The sequence below is a fragment of the Prunus persica genome, chromosome G6 (assembly GCF_000346465.2).
Source record: "Prunus persica cultivar Lovell chromosome G6, Prunus_persica_NCBIv2, whole genome shotgun sequence".
Taxonomy (NCBI): Eukaryota; Viridiplantae; Streptophyta; class Magnoliopsida; order Rosales; family Rosaceae; genus Prunus; species Prunus persica.
The window spans coordinates 25408206-25422328 of record NC_034014.1 but is presented as its reverse complement, the minus strand read 5'-3'; the positions used below and the strand labels follow the sequence as shown (position 1 = coordinate 25422328).

The following is a 14123-nucleotide window of genomic DNA, read 5'->3' as shown; positions in this document are numbered from 1 at the left end:
TTGCTTTTGTACTAAAACTCCTTTATATTTGTTGTTTAATGTTAAATATTAAGAAATGATCGAGATAAGATATTAACCATGAAAATAGATCGAGATAAGATATTATCAAGCTCCGGGCAAATAAGATCAGGGCTTCATGCACCCAAACAACTTCAAGCAATCAGTGAAAAGAATTATGAATGCCAACCTTAACCCAAAACCCAACAAGAAATTAAATTAAATGAATTGCATAAAAACATAAAAGAAACCAAATATTCCGTTTGGTTCAATTTCTAAGAAAGTTACAAGGTTTTTTTTTTTTTTTTGGACAAAAAGAAAGTTACAAGGTTTGGGTGTGTTGGAGGACGCACAAAGAAGGAAGGAAGAAGAACCTGATGACTAATATCCAACTTAGCAAGTTATCAAATTAAGTTTAAAAATTAAATATAAATACTAAAAATAAGGGATTTGACAGGTAAGATAGATGATATAGTTTGTAAATATTTGACAACTATTAACCAATATTCAAATTTGGACTTTCATATAAGTTGAAAGTAGGTGCTCTTGAATGAGGAATTTGAATTGGAAAAAAATGAGTTGGTCATATCTGGTTGTCTTTGCATTTATGGTGGGGGAAAAGGAAAGGCCTTAATGGCTGGAATTGCTAGTTATCTTTGCGAGGCCACCAAAGTTGACTCATACGATTGACTATATCAAAGTGGGCTCTGTCTGTACCTCCCATTCATGTCTCATTTTATTTCTTCTGTGTTTTCTTTTATTTATACATAATTCATCTTCTTAAATTTTTTTTTTTTTGAATGAATTTAAATTACATACACATACATAAATACAATCTTAAATTAATTGGTATTGTATAGGTGTTACAGGAAGTTTATATTTTGAATGATTTAGGATGGAAGAATCTTCAAGAATTCATTCAAATTTGCTTTCTTCCAAGCCATTTTCATAGGCTAGGGTTGGCTGTTGTTGGTTTTCAGTTTTTGTTTTGGTCCAATAAGTGCATCAACTTTGTTGAGTTATTGAGTTGTGGTTGTGGTTTCTCTTCGGGGAGAATTTGGTTTATAAGTTGCATTATGGGTTATGTACTTGGTTATTACATATCTGAGGCGATTAAGTCTGACTGTCGGTGGCCTTGTATGGCATTAAGTTGGCCCTGAGTGGCTTTAAGTGGAGGTGTACCATATAAGTTTGATGTTGTGATTAGATTCTCCAGTGTTTGGTGTAGCCCTTCAGGGGCATTTGTTCTAGCCCTTGAGGCTTTTGTATTTGTACTGCACTTATGACGTAATTTATAAATGCAATCTCTCTAGCATTTGACAAAAAAAGATTGCAAATAGTGAGACTGAAATGGAGAATACAATGAGCCCCATAAGAAACAACCCAAAAACCTATGGTTGACATGATTTTTAACAAAGTTGATGAGGTGCTTGATTATAATAATAAAAAATAGGCTGATTTATAACAATGCCCCCAAAATTACAGTCAAAGCTCAGTTTGTCCCCACAAAATTCAAATGACCCACTTTCCCCCTTGACCAAGGTTTAATGTTTCATGTTACTCATGTCGTCAACTCCATTCAGAAGTCTGTTAACATTTACGATATGTAAGGGGTGTTTTTGAGGGCCCCTGACTTTTGCTTTAATCAAACTGTGTTATGTGCCTTGTGTGCTACTGTTATCTTATTACCTTTTTTGCACTTTCCTTAGCAACAAGGGGGAGAACACTCTCAACCCCATATTGCATATTGTTTCAAATTTATGTGATATAATATGCTTGTTTTGTGCCTGGGAGATTGGTTGTTCTTGTAGGTACCTACATTCATCATCTCTATGGGTTGTTTATGGGTTGAGTGTATTTAGAGAGTGTGTTGTCAAGGAAAGCCAAAAAGGGGGAGATTGTAAGTGTGTGCATTTTGTGATTTTCTTTTGGCTTCCCTTGACAATTTTGTATTAAGATAATCATTGTAATTTCCCAAGCTCTAAGTTTAGATTAAGAATTACTTCTCCATGTATTCTTATCTGGCTGCATTATGATGGAAAACAATGTGTTTGACAAAGGTAAATTCTGCATTGCACTACATTGCATTCACTAAATTTCTAAAGATTATGACTAGTCACACTACAAGAAAAAACCTCTTTTGCGACGAAATCTTTTGCGACCAACCCAAATTTGGTCGCCAAGCAAGGTTATGGGAGACCAAGTTTTTTAATTCGTCGCCAATAATTTCGTCAAATTTATCAACTAATTGACCGAAAATATGTCCGAATGGCGACCAAAAGATTTGGTCGCTAGGGAAGGAATTGGCGACCAATCTAAGCTTGAAAATTATTGGTGATCAAATTATGTTGTCTCTAAGGTTGTTTGCGTCGTCTCTAAATTTGAGATGCCGCGAAAACATTTTGTGAGATGCCGCCCAAATATTTCCTGAAACTTGGCGACCAATTTTTTTGGTCGCGGTTCCTGTAAGAAAGAATATCAAGTATTAAAACTATGTTGTTTTCCTTATTTGACATATTGGCAACCAAATAGCTTGGTGGCTAATTCTAGGAGACTAAAAATAAAAAAATTTCCCTAACCCGTTACTTCCCCCAATTTACTTCTCTCATATCCACTCTCTCCGTCTTCCACACCACCGATGCCTTCAACTCAGTCCTCCAAGGACGCTGGCAATGAAATCTTCCAACGATGCCGGCCAATCACTTATATACCCACTATCTCTTCATCCCCCTTCAGATTTCTCATGGCCCTTATTTCTCACTCTCTTTCCCAAAATCATCCTTCATCGATGCCAACCACTTGCTGCTACGGCAGCATATACTAGAGATTCTCTGCAATGTGCTCAGCCACATAACAACTCTGATTCAAAGGTGCTTTTATTCTTTTTGTTTATTTAGCTATTTTTCTGCAATTATTTGATTTTGATTCTGTAAAAATAAAATTTAGTTGGTTTTTGTCTTAGTAACGAGGTGGTCGACGACCCCTCAACCACTTCTCATCCGCTGCCGCTATGTTAGATATGAAAACTTCTCTAAATATTTTGAGTTACGAGTTTGGAATCATGGTTAAGATTTACCCTTTTTTTATAATCATAAAGATTTCTTGTGCTTGCGTTGCCTGGTGGTGTCTTGTAATTGATGCTTTGTTTCTTTGTTGGATCTTGCAATGATTCATCAATTTTCAGATTTCTTTGTTAAGCCTTCATTCGAGAACTTAAATCTTAAAGTCTTTTTATATTTCATTTATGTAAACTGTGAGAAGAAATAAAAGAGAAGCAACCCTGATTGAGCATCCTTTGTTTGAGCAGGTTTGAGCATCCTTTGTTTTCCCTCTCTTTTCATATATTGGAGGACTTCAATGAATTCACTTGAATTGATAAGGTCTCTAGTCTGCAAGAGATATTTGGTTATGTACTGTGAATATAAGTATATGTTATTGATGTAATTTTGTATTCCCCCGTTTCCATTTTAAAAGATCTTTTGCCAGTGTTTAAATTTCAACCGAGTATTCTAAAGCTTGCTGTTATACAGTATTCTAAAGCGAGTATTCTAAAAGTTGCTGTTATACATTATACTTTTCTCGTATATTAAATTAATTTACAAATTATATAAATACTTTTTCTCGTAGATTAGATTAATTTACAAATGAATATCATTTGTAAGATTTATCTTATTTACCATCTACTTGATATTCATTTAAAATCATAATTGTTGGGTAGATAAGATTTATTAAGAGAAATCATCTCTTGCATGCAATTTTCTTAAACTTGGAATTAAATTAATTGGCATAAATAAAACTGTGCTTTTTGTTGTGAGACCACAAAAGTTGATAATGATATGATGCTGCCGCAACAAAATAAAGAGCGTGAGCTACCACGAGTCCAAAACGAGAGAAATTCTCGTTCTGTTCCCTCTTTCGTGGGTCCATAAACCCTTGCCTTGCGTCCGTTTCGACGACTGCCATATGCCCACATTTTAAACTATTACATAATCTTCTACCATTCTTCATGTTCATCAATCACCCATATACAATACATATATATATGGACAATTGTCGAAAATATTAGGCTAGCCATTACAATTGCCCAATCAAAACTCTGCTATAAACTAACCAAATGGCTGCTTCACATCACAACATCCTATCTCCGCCGCCTCCGGCGTTTAATGGAAGTACTGGTTTCATGCCCACGCGCCGCCGCAAGATGATGATGCACATGACCTTCTTCTGGGGCCACAGCGCCGAAGTTCTCTTCTCGGGTTGGCCCGGCCGCGACAACCCGGTCATGTACGCCCTCTCGCTGCTCTGCGTCTTCGTTCTCGCCGTCCTCGTCGAGCTGCTCTCCCACTGCAGTGTCTTCAAGCCAGGCGCGAACGGCCTCGCGGTGGGGTTTCTGCAGACTGGTCTCTACACGCTGCGCTCCGGGCTGTCGTATTTGGTGATGCTCGCCGTCATGTCGTTTAACGGCGGAGTTTTCCTCGCCGTGGTGGCGGGGCATGCGGTCGGGTTTTTGCTTTTCGGGAGCCGGGCTTTTAAGAAGTCGGACGGGTCGGGTATTGATAGACAGGCGAGTCTTCCTCCCATGACGTGCGGATAATAACGATTCTTGGGTGGGTTTTTTTTTTCTTTTTCTTTTTGTTGTAAATTTATGAAAGGGTGTCCTTTTTTAATTTAACTCTGTCTGTGTTCTGCATTTTAATTTACAAAGCTATAGTTCAAAGCTTTAAATTAATCTGATCTATGGGGAGGGGAATTCGAACTTACTTTTCACTAACTTACTTGTGTTTTGCATTTCAGTGCATTGGCATGACTCACTGCATGTTGTAATATTTGGAATTAGTAGTGTGTTTAATAAATAAAAATGATAATCATGTTTGGAATTGATCACCTCTCAATTTATGTGTACTATACCATCTTTAGAATAACTCTAAAAAAGGCCATTTGTTCCTAATCCCCTTGTAATCACCCCCAAATTAAGCCAAAAAAAACATTGGTTTCAACACTAGTCTGTCTTTATTGTAACCCAATCTACAACCACAAAACCACATCCCATCTCTCCGAGAGAAATGTAAAGTCTCTCACTCAAGCAAAAGCAAGGGCAGAATGGAGGGCATGCCCAAGATGAACATGCAGATGAGCTTCCACTGGGGAAATGAGGCCACAATTCTATTCACTGGGTGGCCTAACCAAACCACTGGCATGTACATATTGGCACTCTTCTTTGTGTTTGTGCTGGCCTTTGCTAAGGAAGCTTTGTCTGTGTGGCCCATTATTAAACAAACCACCAATCCGATGGTGGCCGGGATTGCTCAGGCCTCTGTTTACTCTGTTCGAGTCGGCATGGGCTACTTGGTCATGCTCGCTGTCATGTCTTTCAACGTCGGGATCTTCATAGCCGCGGTGGCAGGCCACACCTTTGGGGACTTGGTAGTCAAGGCCAGTTCTCTAGCTCTGGCCAAACCTTCCCAGCCTGAAGTCTGATTTTGTGCCCATATGTTGATTAGTTTTATTATTTTACCATTTTTGTAAATGAATTGGCTTTACATTTAGCACAAGGAAATGAAATGAAATGAATTATGTCGTGAAGAATATCTTGCTCTGATGTGACTCTGTTATATGAAACCAGTGAATCAACCCATGAATTCCTTTTCTTTTCTTTTTTCTTCACGAAGAAAATGAACCATTAAAACCAGAATAATTTTATTTGTTGAGTAAGTTGCTAGAACACAGCACTAGCTAGCACAACCAATCCTATCGTATGATGGGGTCTATTCGGCCATTTCCTTATGTATAAAATTATAAACCTGCCCATTCCTTAATTCCACTTTCTAAGCACCAATTAACTTTGCTAATTTTTTTCTAATACGAGTTAAGCTCGATTAATAGTCTGTGTTCAGAGTCTAGAAACATAAAAGTCGAGAGCATTTCTCAAGTTTAATATAGTGGGAACTTTACTTTTTGAAAAGAAAGCATATGAAGAAACAAACAAAACCCATGTAAAATAAAAGAGAAGGCCACTTATCTCTCAACCCTCGTCATCACCTCCAACAGCGTTGCTTTCCAGCTCCTCCATTCATTAAGTTAAAAAACCAACAAGAAAAATCCCTTTTCCCAAAAAACCAGATCATCCAAAGTAATTAACCTTGCAATCTCCAAACTCTATCTCTCTCTCTCTCTCACACACACACAGAGAAGCAGAGAGAGATGTCTAACCAAGATGACATGGCTGGCATGCCTGGCATGTCTATGACTCCCCCTGCGCCCAAGGGCGACCTGAAGAACACAACTGATGGTGCCATGAGCTCTAGCCTCACATGGACCACAGACGTCACCGTCCTCTTCCGTGGTTGGCCTGATGACAGCGTTCCCATGTACGTCTTGGCCCTCTTCTTCGTCTTCCTCCTCGCTGTTGCCGTTGAAGTCTTGTCTGTTTCGCCCAAACACAAACCAGGCACCAAGACTTTCATATGCACCCTCACTCAGACAGGCGTCTACACTTTTCGCACAGCTTTGGCTTACTTGGTCATGCTCGCTGTCATGTCGTTCAATACTGGTATCCTGATAGCCGCCGTGGCCGGCCATGCCCTCGGCTTCTTCATCATCAAGGTTCGTTCTCATGGCCTCCAACCCAACGTAGCCGACCCCAAAGTTTGATTTGTCGATCTTCATCTTCCTGATCGGTGCTTGAGTTTCTAGTTTGTTTTCGTAACCTTTTTGTGTTGGTTTTCTGTGTGCTTGTCGTTTTGTGTTGTGTCTTATCAGGAGTATTGCTATTTGTATCATCTCAACTCATCATCTAGCGTACTATCTCTCTAATAGAGTTTAAAATCCGTATAACAGGTGATCCCATTTTTATTAGAGAGATGGTAGATTAAATGGTTAGTTGAGATAATAGAAATAGGTATTATTTTTTCTTTTAAGTTTTATGTGTGGTGGTTGTTCTGTGTTTAGCTAGTTTGGTTGTGGTTTGAAATTTGACTTGCTATTGTGTAATATTCTGCATGTTTCTGTTCAATGTCTTAATGCAGCTCTAATATGATAATTACCATCCATCATTGTCTTAAAAAGGGTATCATTATTGCTAATACGATTATTGATTAATTATTACACACACACAGAGAGAGAGAGAGAGAGAGAGAGAGAGAGAGAGAGATAAAACAAATAGAATCAACAGATGACCCAGTTAGATACAAAATGACAAAATCAAATACCTGGTAGAAAGGCCCCAAACGACTCTCTAATTGGGGCATGGCGTCTTCTTCCATAACTCAAGGTCGAGATGAATTAGGTCAAATGGCTCTTACAGAAACAGAAACCGTCCTTGAGACCTCAAAAGTGATTGGAGACGTTCGCTTCTCCACCTCAGTCTGTAACCTTAACAATTGACCTGATGATTATGCAAGCAGTGAAGAAGATCAATGGTTCACAGGGACCCTTGAAACTTTAAAGTCAATGATTTTTGGAGCTCTTCAAGCTCATGCAAGAAATTAAACTAATTTTATTTCCACTGTTTGTGGAGTATAGTAAGAAGCATGATTTAACGTTTGTATTTGGACTTTTCTATTCGCTCTGTAGTCTACAATTGGTTACAAACACTTGAACCTTTCACTATAAACCCATCTATAATTAAACTACTGGTGAGGCCAATGGCCGGAACACCATTGAACTGCAACTTCAAAAACTAACAATTCCCGACTTAAAAACATTAAGAAGAGACGTGTGATTACAAAATGGTGCATCCTGGCCGCCCAAGGGCTGCGAGTAGTCGTCTGGGCCAGAGGCGAGAAAGCCAAGAAGTTCTAGGTGCATCGTCTGCGGTTTCATGAGATTCGTCTGAATGATCACCGTCAGAATCCTCCTTATCATCATTCTTGTGGATTTCACCTGCAGTCTCGTCTACATCTTCAGTTCCAGCCTCTGCAATTTCCCCTGGCTTTTTGTCAAATAGTCCTTTAAATTGTTTCCGCACCTTCTTCTCCACTTCCTGATTATTAGTTGCAAGACATAGATAATAGCATAAACAATTTGCTCTCCATCTCAAACCATTAAAAACAAACTTGTTGCTGCTCAACTCAACTCACCTGTTCCTCCTGCTTTACTTTTAGAAGAGCAGCTGTTGCATCAGGTTCAGTTGACTTGTCAAATTTAATCATCTAATAGCATCCACAAGAGAATTCAGAAAGGAATACAAGATTTTACAGATAAATTAATACAATATTACTGAATTATTTATAAACATTACCGTGTTGAAGTCACTCTTTGCTTCCTCGAAATCTCCAACTGTCATGTAGGCCATTCCTCGCCGGTAGAGAGCCTTGACATGTCCAGGGTTTGCTTCTAAAACCTAGATAGTTCCACCAGGAACAAGTTAAAAACCAAAGTCCAAAGAATTGACTTCAGACTACAATACCAAAGTCCAAGGACATACCTTGTTGCATGTCTCTATGGATTTTCTGCACTCTCCCATCTTCAGGTAGCATGCAGCCACGTTCAGATGTAACAAATTCTACAAACATTCAAAAGTAAAATCCATTATCAAAATCATTGGCGTAAAGCTATCAAACATACAGGTTGTGTTACTCGAGTTAGAGAAGATGAAACGAACATGTTTCACTCTTACAAGAATCAAGAATTAAACAATTCGAGAATACTTATCCCCTCTAGTAAAAGAATTAAATGTACAATAAGACACCCAAAGGAGAAATACAAGAAGCAAAGGAAACTGATTACCCTTGTATTTGAAAATATTTTCCCTTCCTCATCATCTTGTGGATTAACATGATTAAATTCCCGTAGCACCTGCATAACAATCATCCAACAGATACGACAATAAAAGCACAATAGACACATTTTTAATGACTTAATGGAGACAGTAGCAATTATGATTTAATAAAATGACATTACAACATCGGAATGTAGTATTATCATCCGTTTATAAAATGATACAATTTAACTCGCTCATATTGAAACAAGGAACTGGGGTAGTGGCACTTATATTCCAGAATTCAAATCAGTTGTAACAAGTAGCAGCCAACTCGCAATGGGATTTAGTTAACAAATGACTGCAGTAAGAAAACTGTTTCTACATGAAGATAGAATGGGTCTACACCCACAGGATACTCACAATTCTAAAGGTGAAGCATGCAAGGAAAGGCATAGTACCTTGTCATACTTTGCCTTAGCAAGTTCAAACTTTCTTTCTTTGAATAGCCTGTTTCCCTGAAATGAAAAATGCATCAAAGTTCCAATTTCACATGATTTAAAGTCCAACTATCCTACTTGACCCAAAAAAAATGTTCAAATATCCTACTCTTTGAATGCGGTATAATAATATAAACCAAACTTTGTACCACTAGAAAAACTTGCTACATATGAGCAACCACAAAATTGTGCACGTACACACACAAACAGAACTTTGATGCAATGAGTTTCTGTGTTAACACATCAGTAGCAGGTAGATGGTTTGATGCAGCAAGAATTAAATGTTAATAATACATACCGTGTTTCTAATTTTCTCTGCTTCTTCCATTATTGTTTGAAAGTTCAAACCAGTCCAATCCTGCAATAAGTTTGAGAATAAGGCATTAACCACATGGCCTAGTGAAATAGGAATGATGTAGTGTAGAGCTTGAAAGTAGGGACCTATGCAAGAAAAAAATTCAATACATAGTGCAGATAAATTTCCAGGTAACCGAAAAAGCATAAAGCATGTCCAAGTATGCATAGTTTAGTCACATCAATATCTAAAGCATTCAAAACACCTATGATAAGTCTACCAGTACACAACCACTTTCAAAGTTACTCTGAGCCAAAAGCTAATACTGGAGCGAGGTTGATAAGATAGATTACAATATAGTATAAAAAATTATGATGACTCAAAATTCACTTCTAAAATTATGCAAAATATTGAATGACCATTCTCAAAGGTGAAACGTTCATCTCATATTAAAGTAACTACTTGACAGAAGGTCAACATAAAAATTTTAAAATAATTACCCAGAATATTCAGAAATTATAACCATAACACCATACCAACATTATCAAAATGATATTGGTCAATTTTCAGTTAATTAGTTTATTAGAAACGCTTCGGAGAAAGGACAACTTCAGATTACCTTTGGCATCTCAAAACCAAGAAGCTCAATTTCCCATTGAATATGAGCACCTTCAGGAACATTAGCTGGCCTGATAACATGGGGGAAAAACCAGTGACACACTTAAACTGGAAGAATAAGAGAAATAATGACAGGAGAGGAGACTTCCAATTGTGTTTCTGTGTGTATTATTTTGGGATACTGTTTTTTACAAATCATTATAAAAATTACTGATTGTAAGCTAGTATTCTAAAAGTAACCTAGGGAACTTGTCGTATGCATAATCAGGAGGACATGTGACGAGAGCTATCTCTTCAGGCACCATCAAACGAACACACATTTCAAATCCCTCAGGCACCTACAATACAAAAGAAAAGTTTCACCACATTGAATTGAATAGCCCAACTAATCACCATTCATATACAAACAAGGTTAACAACTAGCTTCAATTCCACTATGCAAATCAGCCATCTGAATAAGGAGGTACATGTGATAACCACATGTTAGACTAACATTTGAATATATATACCTATATGTGTATATATTGCACAAACAGAAAAGTGAAAATTTCAAACTACACATAAAAATTTCATCGCAAAGATTATGAACAACTTACAAGGCCTTCTCCAGAACAGAACTCCAAAGGCTGACCATGGTTATCAACTCTTGTATCAAAGAAGATTGTCTTTTCTTCATTTTGAAGCATGCCCTTGTAATGGACACGTAGTAGGCTGTCTTGAAGAGGGCAATCCATGGGAAACTCACCTAATTGTTCCAAATGTATAAAAGATAAATTACGCTTGATGCATAAATTCAACATATGCAGATAGTAGATCTGTGAAATAGACACCATAACAAAAAAACTACCACTTGAAAAGAAACAGAGTCAATTAGGAAAATCTGACATGAAAAGAAAAAAGGAATAGCATTTCTCAATCTATGTTTCTAAGGAACGCAGATTTCTTTAGAACTCTTAAACCCCACCTTTTCCATCACGAATACGCCGTTTAATCAGACGCCCATCCCCAAGCATGTCACGCACCTGATAATACATAACCATAAAGCTAGATCAGAGCCTCATAAATACCCCGCCAAAGCATATCCTTGCCAAAATAGCTATACATGAGATTACCTCAAGAAAAAGATAAGATACGTGAAGAAGCAACTGGACTTATGATAGAAAAGAACTTTGCACACCTGAATAAAGTGGACAAGCTCCACTTCAAAATGAACTTCTTCTAGACCTTCTACCGCAGGCAGAAAAGGAGATGTAGTTAAGTACTGACTGGTGACATATATTACTGCCTTCTCTTCACGTGTCATTGTACCAATTCCCATCTCAAGACCTTTAGGTACCTAGTTTATATTCAAAGACTAATAGTGAATAAAATATACTAGTATCATTTAGGCATAATATTGAAATTGACTTTTTATCCACTCAACCTTAAAGGCTGTATGGCTTGATTTGTTTTAGCGGTTATGTATTATATAGTGTTTCAAAGAATGGAATTAGCACCACCAACATAGCAGTTTGAGCACATCAGATAACTCCAGCTAAGAGCAATATTACATGAAACAAAGCAAATGAACTAAGCAACCCAAATAAGTGAGTAGCATTGGGTTACCAACCTCCGACTTTCCAAAATTAAAGAAAAATGGCTCGCCTTGAGTACGTGTAACAATCACTTTTCCGTCACCTGTCTTTGCACATATCCTGAAAACAGCCATACACTCCCTTAGAATATTCCAGCATATTCCAATTTACAGTTCAATACAGCAACAGAATACTTATTGGGAACGGGAAAAACTGTCTTTACCAGGCTTTGACTTCATAAGGTTCCCTTGGACATTCCCAACCCTGACCTTCAGTTATTACCTGCCGTTTAAATGGGGAATCTATTATTTCAAATTTGGGGGAAAAGCACAGAGAATTACCATTTGTACTAAACCATCACCTGCGCAGATTACGGTGATTGAACTTAATCACAAAATATATATATATATATATATACATATCCTGAAAGAATTTCTGAGTTTATAAACACGCTCCTAACTACGTCAAACAGAAATGCAACAATTTAGTATTTCCTGTACCTTCTTTACAACTCCCAAGTCATCACTAATGACCTGAAAAAGAACCAAAAGTAAATAAATAAGACAGAAAACGTGTGAGGTCAGGAGGAGGATGAAGTATCAGAAGCCCAGTGCATGATCACCATCCAAGCAACTGTACTAGGGGAATTTCCACCGTGTCAAAGATATTATGATTTAAAAATGAAGATTTCTGTTTTGAAAGTCTTGCCTTGGCTTTAAAGAAATCTATCATCTCAATTTCAAAATGAAGTTCATCATCCTTTGGAAAGCTACTGGGAGCTACAACTGGGCAGTCATCCTCACCATAATGCACTTGAGGTTTCATTTTGAACTGAAAAAAGAAATATTAGAATCAGTAAACAATGAGCCAGATACACCAGCATGTATAACAATGAGCTAAAATACACACATTCAAAGGCAGACATCAAGCTCACGAAATGAGGAAGATATTACCATTGCAATTTCACCCTTCAACATTGTTGGAATTCCTTCTAGCAATCCCACTATCATCTTGCTCTTGCCCAAAACATGTCTTATTGGGATACCCTTGCCTGTTAAAAAGTGTTTATTCAATCCAATAAATACAATAGAGCACTTTAACATCATTTTACTCAAAGCTCGAGCAAAATGAATCTATATAGGCATGTCAAAATGTGCTCAATAGCACGTAATTCAACTTGCCTCCATATTCAGATCTGGAAGATTCAACAACAACTCCATCCAATGTTCTAACAGTATAATGATATACGACCTGCAAAATGTACAGCACAATTTAGCTTTCACCATTTACTTCCATAACATTAACCACCAAAACTCATTAACGTGACACATTTCAATTGCAATAGTAGATAATGAAATGAATAGGCAATGTAAGCTCAACCTGGTAATTATCTGAAGGTGTTGCATCACCTCCACCAGGCCTCACCACTGCCTTCATCAAAGTTCCAGGCGCTATTTTCTGTCTCCTATAATCACAAAATAAAATCAATTCTATGAAATTAAAATAGCATTTCACAAACTGATTATCTTGCAATTCAGCAAAATAATAACTCACTAAAAAAAATTCAAAAACAAAAACAAATTGAAACTACCTACCTCTTCTCATCTTCTGTAGGTTCTTTCTCCTTCTGTGGCACAATTTCCTGCACGGCACCTTCTCCTACATCCATCGCCGATCAACGCCGTGAAGCTCCACAGTGACAAAAACCCTAACGCTACATGAAGAAACAAACTTCCGCTCAGCTGAAGCAGTTGGAGTTGGAGATTCCGTACAGTCAATTATCTTCAAAATCACGCAGTTTACCTGAAAATTGAAATTCGGATTGTTGAGGACGAGCCCAGACTGATTGACTCAAGAGTCCATTGATTTTCAAAGCTCCAGCTTCAAATTCTCAGTTGAGTATTTGCTCCCCACTTTTCAACAAACAAGCTAAAATGGAGACCAGACGACTATATTTTTACCGCGCGGTAATTGGTACCTGTATTTACCATTTACTGGAGAATGGGTGATTGATCCTAGAGATGATACGGTGGTGACTCGCCCAGGGGATTTGATCTGCTATTTGGCGCCATATGACCAGCTAGCTGCCTAGGCCGGGCTTGTCAGCAGACATGTGGCACCATTATATTGCCGGTAATAAATCGTTGTTACCTACCTTTTATTTTATTTCTTTTGGTAAGGCGTTGTTCACCTAATTAGAGCACCCACTAATTCGTCGAAAAACGAACTTGAATATCATCCACCGAATATTTAACCTAATTTAAACATTTATAATTTTGTATTCATTTTAGGATCTATTTATCTAATTATAATCAGTTTTCCTGGAAGAAAAAAAAAATTCTAATCATAATCAGTTCTGATTAATCGTTTTTATTATTATGTTTTCATCTAAAGCACTTTCACTCAACTTGGATTAGTTCATGTAGTGATTTGGGTTTAAA

At 37.4% G+C, this 14123-nt stretch overlaps 4 protein-coding genes across 4 annotated transcripts; 3 read left to right on the top strand and 1 right to left on the bottom strand.

Moving 5' to 3' along the window:
• Positions 3803–4661, top strand: LOC18775485 (copper transporter 6). Its single transcript, XM_007207695.2, has one exon. It carries the CDS (start codon positions 4112–4114, stop codon positions 4589–4591), a length of 480 nt encoding a protein of 159 aa, XP_007207757.1. The 5' UTR covers positions 3803–4111; the 3' UTR covers positions 4592–4661.
• Positions 5098–5475, top strand: LOC18772035 (copper transporter 1). Its single transcript, XM_007208546.1, has one exon. It carries the CDS (start codon positions 5098–5100, stop codon positions 5473–5475), a length of 378 nt encoding a protein of 125 aa, XP_007208608.1.
• Positions 5714–7044, top strand: LOC109949837 (copper transporter 6-like). The gene has a single exon (XM_020566511.1). It carries the CDS (start codon positions 6199–6201, stop codon positions 6646–6648), a length of 450 nt encoding a protein of 149 aa, XP_020422100.1. The 5' UTR covers positions 5714–6198; the 3' UTR covers positions 6649–7044.
• On the bottom strand, positions 7451–13610 carry LOC18772277 (peptidyl-prolyl cis-trans isomerase PASTICCINO1). Its single transcript, XM_020566510.1, has 21 exons — positions 13486–13610; positions 13278–13396; positions 13063–13147; positions 12864–12933; positions 12636–12733; positions 12391–12513; positions 12183–12215; positions 11906–11964; positions 11718–11802; positions 11286–11444; positions 11073–11130; positions 10705–10853; positions 10349–10446; positions 10110–10179; positions 9494–9553; positions 9157–9213; positions 8725–8793; positions 8423–8500; positions 8237–8338; positions 8076–8147; positions 7451–7978 (listed from the first exon to the last, which is right to left on the bottom strand). Exons 2-21 carry the CDS (start codon positions 13349–13351, stop codon positions 7718–7720), a joined length of 1860 nt encoding a protein of 619 aa, XP_020422099.1. The 5' UTR covers positions 13352–13396; positions 13486–13610; the 3' UTR covers positions 7451–7717.

Bases quoted from the DNA above. Each gene is read 5' to 3' on its own strand.
- LOC18775485 (XM_007207695.2), top strand. From the start codon at position 4,112: ATGGCTGCTTCACATCACAACATCCTATCTCCGCCGCCTCCGGCGTTT.
- LOC18772035 (XM_007208546.1), top strand. From the start codon at position 5,098: ATGGAGGGCATGCCCAAGATGAACATGCAGATGAGCTTCCACTGGGGA.
- LOC109949837 (XM_020566511.1), top strand. From the start codon at position 6,199: ATGTCTAACCAAGATGACATGGCTGGCATGCCTGGCATGTCTATGACT.
- LOC18772277 (XM_020566510.1), bottom strand. From the start codon at position 13,351: ATGGATGTAGGAGAAGGTGCCGTGCAGGAAATTGTGCCACAGAAGGAG. The intron at 13,148-13,277 runs GTAGGTAGTTTC...TTGTGATTATAG, and splicing joins CCTACAGAAGATGAGAAGAG to GAGACAGAAAATAGCGCCTG. The intron at 8,501-8,724 runs GTAATCAGTTTC...GAATGTTTGTAG, and splicing joins AAATATTTTCAAATACAAGG to AATTTGTTACATCTGAACGT.